We start from the raw sequence: 9,231 nt of genomic DNA on the forward strand, positions 1-9,231 counted from the left end.
TTTTAATTTCAATATTTGATTTTTTATTATTCATGTTTTGTAGTTTGAGAAGACTGAAGTTTTGCCGTCTCTATCTGATCTCTTCAAGATGACTCACGCCACACCAGACGGGACTTTTGCTGACCCTGCATCCGAGAAACTCTTCAACAGTGTGGCTGTTCGGTTTGAAGAGCGAGAGATGCAACTAACCCAGCAGTCTCCGGATGGATTACCCATCAAATTGACGACAGAAGAGGTCGACATGATCTTCGAAGAGGTAAAATTTAAAGGCTTATTTAAATTAATTTGACTATTTTAACATAATTAACTATATTAATATTATTTTTTTGTAGGTGGCTCCAAGAAAGAAGGGACGGATGGTGGAAATAGGTTTTGTTAACAAAGTCGCAAGGGCGACTTCGTCATACTCTTCAAGACGGGACCAGGAGACTTCTCAGATGCAGGCTCGATTGGATACCCAGCAGGTCCGTTTGGACTGTCTTGAGGATCTGTTGGATGTTATGGCGGTGGGAAACCCGAACATGCAGAGAGCATTGGGGCCAGACGAGAAGCTCTCGGGATGCAACAACGGGATCCCGAATCGACCGATCCAGCAGGCTCTGCGGGACCGAGCGGCCCCACCAACTACTTCGATGATATGCTCCCATAGCTTTTATTTATTTATTTCGTTTTGTATTTTAAACTTAAATTTTTATGACATATTTATATATTTTTCTAAACAATTGTTTTGTTTGATATTTGAAATTTTAATTTTTTAAAATTTCCAATTTTATTATTATAAATAATAATAAAAATTATAAATAAAAGTAATATTTTTAATAATAATAAAAGATGTAAATACGTTGGAAATGTTACATGGACTTTACATCGAAGTAGTCGTAAATATGTTGTAAATGTTTACATCGAGTTTACAACGCAGGACATGTAAAGTCCTCGTGCATTTTACAACGTATTTACATCGAAATATTTACATTGTCTTTACTTCGAAGTTTTACGAGGATTTTACAATGAATCTTTACGTGGCATTTAACCTTTCCTTCTGCTTTACGACAAAATAAATTACTCGTAAATATTACGTGGAGATTACGACGAATCTTCCGTTATGACGAATGATTAACAACGAAACGCGTTTCGAAGTTAATTCGTCGTAAAGTCCCATTTACGACGAATTTACAACAAAATCGGCCCCTCGGTAAAATATGTTTTCTTGTAGTGGCTAATTTTATTTACTTTTAGTTATTTATATAACATTCAAAATAAAGTTTTAAAGAATTTTCTTAAAATTTTATTTAAAATGTGTAAAATAATTTATTCGTTTGTAAAAACCGTATAGCTATTTACAGATTTGTTGATGGAAAAAAATTTCATTTAATTTTTATTATATCTAAAGTTAGCTTAACTTGTTTACTTTAAATTTACAAAATACTAATTGTATTTTATTTTAGCTCTATATATATAACATACAAGGAAAAAAATTAAATATATTTTTTTATAAGATTAATTATAAATGTATGAAATAATTTACCGGATTTTACGGTAAATAATTATTTGATATATTTGTTAATAGAAAATATTAAATATAGATATAATTTTACTCTAAATTATATTATATATATAATTTATATATTATTATCTATATAATACATAAGTAATCGAAAAATACTAACTACTTATTTTATTTTATTTTTATTATCTATATAACAAGCAAAGTAAGTTTTTAAATTTCTCGTAATACAAATCAAATATATTCTAATATAAATTATATTTCAACATTATCCTAATATTATTTATTATATGTAATATTCATTTGGAATTTTTTTATCTAATCATCGGTCAATAAAATTAAAACAATTAATTGGAAAGCTCTCGTATGAATGAAACATAAGCATAAATCACTAATGTGATTTCTCAATTAATATATAGTAGTATTGGGCTTTTATTACTTTGTAAGAGGTCCAGAAACTTGCCAAATTTGTTTGTTTAAATTGCCATATTAAGTGCTAAAATTGGCATAATGACTATTTTTTAATGTCGGCGGCCGATTATATGGTTGGCCGAGTGAGTGATTCGATTTGGACTAAATCGCCACAGAACACTGACGTAGAGCGCCTAGACGACCAAGGCACCCGTGTTTTTAAACAAGGTATTAGATGAGCCAAAATCTTATATACCCATCTACAATGCCTTTGTAGGGAATATACCCATATTTCAAAACTTTTATGGAGGATATAAAGGAATATACTCATATGAAGCCCTAATTATAAGAATGCCGTTGTTCAATCTTAATGGGCAAATTGTCTACACTTTTGAGCCATGTGAAGACACTTTTTCCCCTGGTAAAAGAGAGGAGACGACGAAGTACAACAAAGTGGACTTTCATCCCACGTATTGGTTATTGTGTCGACAGTGTACATGATTTGATGATGATTGCTTTGATATGTGTAAGGATATTAGGTCTACTTGCATAAGTATTTGGTACTAGGGTTATTAGAATCAAATATATATATATATATATATATATATGAATAGTAGTTGGTGATACATTTGTTGGAGAAGTGGAGTGAAAAGAAAAACTGTGATTGAGAGTTTGAAAGTTAAGAATTTGTTTCACATTGTTCTTTATAACTTATAAGGAAGGTATGAAAAAGAGTTGTGTTCAGTGTTTGTCAAGATATTTAATACAATATGTACTACATTTTACCTGCAATTTAAATTGAAGATTCTAACACTTGTTAATGGTGGATTTGTGTTAAGCTGACAACAGAAGGCTTAAGTTAGGCACGATATTTGTATACTTGTTAATTATTGTGGTAATATATATTTTTAATAGCAGATTCACAGAAAAAAACAACAAAATAGGACAGCTAGTGTGAATCATGGTAGGTGTTTGAGAAGTTCATCAATAATTTTCTTTAGTTCAAAAGTATGATGTGATGTGGATGACAAATCTTGCTTAAATTTAAACGATTCAATATAATATAATTACAATATAATAATTATTTATTACAAATATCAAATGATAACTAAAATTATATTAATAATATAAAATAGAAACTATAATTTTAGTATAGAATTTGAAGTGGTAGTTGGAGAATTAAAAAATAGTGCTAAAACCATATTTCATCCGTTTTTAATACTTTGATGTTTTAGAGAAATATTTTTATTTCAAATTAGATGATTTTTTGAACTTTTAATGTAGAAGTTACTAAAAATGTTAAATGACCAATGCTATTATACTGCTTATTTTTATTGGCAAAATTGTAATTAGTAGAATAATTAATGATGTTTTTATTTAGATTATATAAAGAATTAAACATTTTAATCTATGTATTTAATTCTTTCTTTTTAACTTGTATTAGTTCTAAAATGACATCTATTAAAAAATAAGTGACTTATATTTAAGTGTAAAATCAACACTAAATAGTGTTTTTTTTAACGTCTGAATCGATTATTATCGAGTAATTATGCTATTACAATGATGAGAATATTACAAGGACGATTTTACAGCCGACAATTATACCACCCTATGAGAATACACGCCTGACAGCACCACTCTGAGCCGTCCTATGAGATCCATGTTCGATGGTACGCCCTGCACCAAGCTGAAGATCTCTTGTAACATGTTTCTCTATAATCTGCATAATTCGGTATTTTCTGGGGTTTGTACCCCAGACCTCCGGGTGTAGAAGCAATTGAACCCTTAGTCAAACCATTGGACCAAGGGGGCTTCCACCACTAAATAGTGTTTTGGATGTAGTTTTCTTAATCTAAATGAATGTAAAATTTCACCGTTGGAAGACGGCGGAAACCCTAGACGACTAACCGCTTTGCCGTGTGTCCCAAGACTTCGGTCGCCGGCGCCATGGCGAGCCTCCCTTCGGTGGGGATCCAGATCTCCCTTCCTCCCCTCTCACACCCTTCACAGACAGCCAAACCTCACCAAAAAACCTCTCTACTATGCGGTCGTCGCAGACCAAGGAGAACCGATTGTCCACTACTCTCCCGTGGTGGATCTACAAGATGGAGTTGCAGTTGTAGACCTCCCTGAGCATCTCACTGTCGACTCAAAACCTTTATGGGCATCATACATCGTGGGTCACTTCATAGGTGAAACGCCTCCACACATCGGCAAGGTTCATGCCACTGTGAATCGATTATGGTCTTCAAAGGAGAAACCTACAAAGATCGATGCTCAATTTATTGCCCCCAAAACGGTTCTGTTTCGAATCGAAGATCAGCATATGAAGGCCAGGGTCCTTCGACGTCACTTCTGGCATATTGCAGACATCCCCCTTGTTGTTCAGGAATGGACACCAGATACGGAAGCATCAAAACCCGACCTTGCAGCAATTCCTTTGTGGGTTGATCTCGGAGGAGTTCCAGGGAATCTCTTCTCTCAAAAGGGCCTTACGTTTTTTGGAGACACAATAGGCAGAACTGCAAAGATTCATCCCAACACAGTTCGTTGCACTCGTCTGGATGTTGCACGACTTCTAGTAGTATTGAACTTGGAGAAACCGCTACCAGAGCATATCTCAATAAGAGGTACTGAGTCTACCATTCAAGTCTCTTACCCATGGCTCCCCCTCGATGTGTATCCAGCCATCAGTGGGGTCACGCAGAGAAAGAATGTGACAAGAGGGACAAAACAAAAAAGACTGTGCAAACAGAGAAGAATGGTAAACAAAAGAAGGACAAGAACGCTGCAGTTGATACTGCTCATTCAAATGCCAGTGCATCGACTAAACAGTTGGAAACACAAGTTGCAGAACGAGATGCAACTAAAGTAGCTCCGTCTGATGAGCAGGATACTACAATGAAGGCATCTGACCTGTCGGACGAGCAGCAAGCTATCGACAATGCACCAGTGGGGAATGAATGGCAAGAGGTTGGGAAGGCCCATAGAGCTTCACCTAGGTGTGACGCTCAGAAAAGCGTTACAGGAAGAGATGCGCGTACGAACTCCCCCTCACGCTACCAAGTGCTTAAGGACATGGAAGAAGGTGAGCTGGAAAGTAGTAGCTCTGATGAGGAGGATGCTGAGTCATCTGATCCGCCACCGCAGGAAGTAAAAACCAGCTCCCAGGACGGGGGGAAAACAAAGACCACCTCCCGTAACAGAGCAGGAGCAAATAACCAAGGCCAGAATGACAAGAAGAAAAGTGCCAAACCAACCAAAACCAAAAACGCCTCCAACAGGAGGCACTAAATGATGATAAACCTCTTTGTGTGGAATACCCGGGGCTTCAACAAAAAGCGCAAACATCAATCTTTTCGTTCTTGGATTCAATCTTCTACCCCATCTTTTGGTTGCTTAATTGAAACTCGCGTTCAGGAAAGCAAGTGTGATGGAATTATAACTACAACTCTTCCTGGCTGGAAGCATCTTCATAACTACGAGTACCATCGGCTTGGGAAAATTTAGGTCGTTTGGTCAGATAACGTCAACGTCACTGTCCTTTATAAAAGTGCTCAGATCATCACCGTCTGGGTCACTTCGGCAACGGGAGAAGAATTCCTCTGCTCCTGTATTTACGCTTCAAACTTCCAACGAGAAAGACGTCACCTCTGGGAAGATTTGATTCAAAATAATGCTCAATTTGCCTCTCATGGAGTTCCATGGATAATCATGGGTGACTTCAATGAGACCCTCTCTTCTTCTGAGCATTCCAGGGGTCTCAACCCTCGGCATCAAGGAGGAATGCAAGAGTTTCAACATACTGTTTCCACCTGCAATCTGACGGATCTAACGTCGCTGGGTAACACCTTCACTTGGACCAACAGCCAGCCAGAAAACCCTATTGCTAAGAAGCTGGATCGTGTTCTTGTAAATGACGTCTGGTTAACACAATTCTCTCAATCCTACGCACAATTTGAGCCCTGTGGCGTGTCGGATCATACTCGCTGCAAGGTTTTCTTGGAAACCCAAACTGTAGGGAAGAAAAGGCCTTTCAAATTTTTTAACTTCCTGGTAGATCATCCTGACTTTGCCACAGTCGTTGCGGAGACATGGAATGAGACGGACCCCTTGTATCACTCGCGCTCTGCTCTCCACCTATTCCATCGCAAACTGAAGCTCCTGAAACCTGCTCTTCGTTTGCTAAATAAGACCCGCTTCGGAGACATTCCCCTTCGTGCTAAGGAAGCCCTCCAAACCCTCTGTGATAAGCAAGAACAAGCTTTAGCTCATCCAGACACAACTACATTTGAAGCTGTAGCGGAAGCAACTTCGACCTGGAATTACTGGGCTGGCATTGAAGAACAATTTCTACTGCAGAAATCTCGCATTACTTGGCTCAAGCTTGGGGATCAAAACACTACTTTTTTCTACCAGATTGTCCAGAGTAGAACGTCGTACAATGCGATCAGGAAGCTTGTTCTAGCTGGTAGAAAGATAATCACGGATCCTGTTGAAATCAAGCAGGCTGCCGCATCCTATTTTGCTCAGTTTCTCGGCCCAACTCAGGATCTCCCTCATAGCGATCTACCCGACCTCTCTGAGCTTCTTGATTTCCGGTATCCTCCGCATACTGCAGAGGTTCTGGTCCATCATATCTCAGAGGCAGAGATAAGGAACGTGTTGTTTAACATGCCATCAAATAAAGCTCCAGGTCCAGATGGATACCCGGCTGAGTTCTATCGCTCTGCTTGGCACATCATTGGTACTGACTTCACCATCGCAGTCCAATCCTTTTTTCTATACGGCTTTCTACCGAAAGGAGTCAATGCGACACTTCTTGCCCTCATCCCAAAGGTACCGGGAGCAGAAACTCTAAAAGACTTTCGCCCCATCTCCTGCTGCAATATTCTCTACAAGGTTATTTCTAAAATACTGGCCAACCGGCTCAAAGTCTTCCTGCCAGAGTTGATAGAACCGAACCAGTGTGCATTTGTAAAGGGGCGACTCCTCTTAGAGAATGTCTTACTTGCTACAGAGCTGGTAAAAAACTACCATAAGGACTCTATTGAAGCTCGCAGCATTTTGAAACTTGATATATCAAAGGCGTTCGACTCCGTCAATTGGTCTTTCATCCTTGATACACTATGAGCCATGAATATTCCGGAACAGTTCGTGCATTGGATAAAGATCTGCCTCTCCACAGCTGCTTTCTCAGTTTCAGTCAACGGTGAACTTGAGGGGTTCTTCCCCAGTACTAGAGGGCTTCGTCAAGGATGCGCACCGTCACCATACCTTTTTGTCATTGCCATTAATGTGCTCTCAAGACTTCTGAACAGAGCAGCCTCTTCTGGAACCATTGGCTACCATCCCACATGCTCGGAAGTTAACCTTACTCACCTCAGTTTTGCGGACGACATCATGATCTTCACAATTGGAGATACTGAATCTCTTAAGGGTATTTTTGAGGTTCTAGAGCAGTTCAAGCGCCTCTCTGGACTCACTATCAACCCGCGAAGTCTTCTATCTATATGGCAGGCAGAATCAGCCAAGCTTTCCGCGCCGAGGACACTAATATGGGAATACCAGTTGATACCCTTCCGGTCCGGTACCTGGGACTCCCTCTCACGACCAAATCCATGACTCGAGCTGATTACGAGCCCTCATTGATAAGATCAGAACGCGATTACTCTCCTGGTCAAGCCGTTCCCTCTCCTATGCTGGCCGACTTCAACTCATCAACACTGTAACCTAAGCGATGTCTTGAAGCTATTGAGAGCATGTGTAGCGCCTTTTTATGGTCCGGTTCACCGAACTCAAACACCAGAGCAAAAGTATCATGGCAAGATATCTGTAGACCCAAGAATGAGGGTGGCCTTGGCATCCGCTGTATGATAGACTCGTCTCGGGTCTTTGCTTTGAGTCTGATATGGAGATTACTTACGAACTCGGGTTCTCTTTGGGTAGCTTGGACTAGAAGATACCTTCTACGAAACCACTGTTTTTGGGACGTCAGTGATAAGTCTTCAGGATCGAGGATATGGCGCAAGCTCCTAAAGCTAAGGCAACCGGCAGCAACTTTTCTTCGATCCGAATTCATAATGGTAAAGACACGCTTTTCTGGTTTGATAATTGGTTGGATTTGGGCAGATTGATTGACATTGCAGGAGATTCTGGCACTCTTGTCATGGGGATTCAGCGCTATGCAACGGTTGCGTCTGCAGTCTCGTCTGGACGGTGGAACTTGAGACGATGTCGTAGCAGTCACCTACGGGCGATGATTGCTCGCATCAACTCAGCACCACCACCGGTAGAGGAGGCAGAGAGTGACCGATTGCTTTGGCGCCAAGGGGAGAATGATTACAAACCATGGTTCTCTTCGAAGAACACTTGGAATCAGGTAAGAAGACAAGGAGCTAAAGTGGAATGGAGCAAGATACTCTGGTTCTCGCACTCTGTTCCCCGTTACTCCTTCATTGCATGGCTGGCCTTTCACAATAGACTCTCCACTGGTGCTCGGACTCAAGTATGAGGTGAACATCAGTCTTGTTGATTGTGTGGTGAGCCAGACGAAACACGGGATCACCTATTCTTCGCTTGTCCATACTCATATACGGTCTGGACAGAGCTCACAGGTTCTATTCTTCCTCGTCCAAGCCCAGACTGGAGCATCACAGTCACCACACTGTTATCGCCCCGCAGGTCTGTTACTGACTCATGTCTCCTTCGTCTCTCCTTCCAAGCTGCAATCCACAGTATTTGGAGAGAGAGGAACAGCAGGAAACACACGGGGGCTCATCGCTCAGCCCAACAACTCATACACTTCATCGACAAGACCATACGAAACCGCATCTCATCCCTACGCTCCAAAAACCCGGAGACCTGCAGCAAACTTATGATTCGTTGCTTGGAAGGAACGGATAGCTACTTAGCTCCTTACCTCTTACCTGATTTTCGATTTGATTCCTATTTTTTCAAAACATTACGTACTGTAAACATTTTTTTCTTTTGTTGATAAATAAATTTCACATTTCAACAAAAGAAAAAAATTTCACCGTTGATTTAACCTTCTTAATCTTTTGATGGTAAGAAAATGAGATTATTTACTTAAGCATTGAATGTTTATAGTGGACTGAGAAGAACATAGACAAAAATTGTCACTATTCAACTAATTTTTTTTTTTAATTTAAATAAATAAGAAAAGTGAAAATAAATTGCGGGAAATATTTTTTTGTGGACCACACCTTAAACTAAAATATATAATATAATATAGTTTGACAAATTAATATAGATATTATTTTTTGGTATTTAGTGATTAAAAATATATAAAACAT

The 9,231-nt window shown here is 39.3% G+C and overlaps 2 protein-coding genes across 2 annotated transcripts; both read left to right on the forward strand.

The window, feature by feature from the left end:
• Window positions 1-7,051: 7,051 nt before the first annotated feature.
• LOC130500036 (uncharacterized) lies at window positions 7,052-7,647 on the forward strand. Its single transcript, XM_056994733.1, has 2 exons — window positions 7,052-7,355; window positions 7,436-7,647. Exons 1-2 carry the CDS (start codon window positions 7,052-7,054, stop codon window positions 7,645-7,647), a joined length of 516 nt encoding a protein of 171 aa, XP_056850713.1.
• Window positions 7,648-7,937: 290 nt separating this feature from the next.
• On the forward strand, window positions 7,938-8,796 carry LOC130500037 (uncharacterized). Its single transcript, XM_056994734.1, has 2 exons — window positions 7,938-8,423; window positions 8,467-8,796. The coding sequence occupies exons 1-2, from the start codon at window positions 7,938-7,940 to the stop codon at window positions 8,794-8,796; spliced, it is 816 nt and encodes a 271-aa protein (XP_056850714.1).
• The last annotated feature ends 435 nt before the right edge of the window (window positions 8,797-9,231 follow it).

This window comes from Raphanus sativus, chromosome 9 (assembly GCF_000801105.2).
Source record: "Raphanus sativus cultivar WK10039 chromosome 9, ASM80110v3, whole genome shotgun sequence".
In the NCBI taxonomy this organism is placed as follows: Eukaryota; Viridiplantae; Streptophyta; class Magnoliopsida; order Brassicales; family Brassicaceae; genus Raphanus; species Raphanus sativus.

What these genes read in the sequence shown, in the direction of transcription:
- LOC130500036 (XM_056994733.1), top strand. Translation starts at nt 7,052, where the DNA reads ATGAATATTCCGGAACAGTTCGTGCATTGGATAAAGATCTGCCTCTCC. An exon ending in AGATACTGAATCTCTTAAGG is followed by an intron (nt 7,356 to 7,435) that starts GTATTTTTGAGG and finishes TCTATATGGCAG; the next exon opens with GCAGAATCAGCCAAGCTTTC.
- LOC130500037 (XM_056994734.1), top strand. Translation starts at nt 7,938, where the DNA reads ATGGCGCAAGCTCCTAAAGCTAAGGCAACCGGCAGCAACTTTTCTTCG. An exon ending in CCACTGGTGCTCGGACTCAA is followed by an intron (nt 8,424 to 8,466) that starts GTATGAGGTGAA and finishes GTGGTGAGCCAG; the next exon opens with ACGAAACACGGGATCACCTA.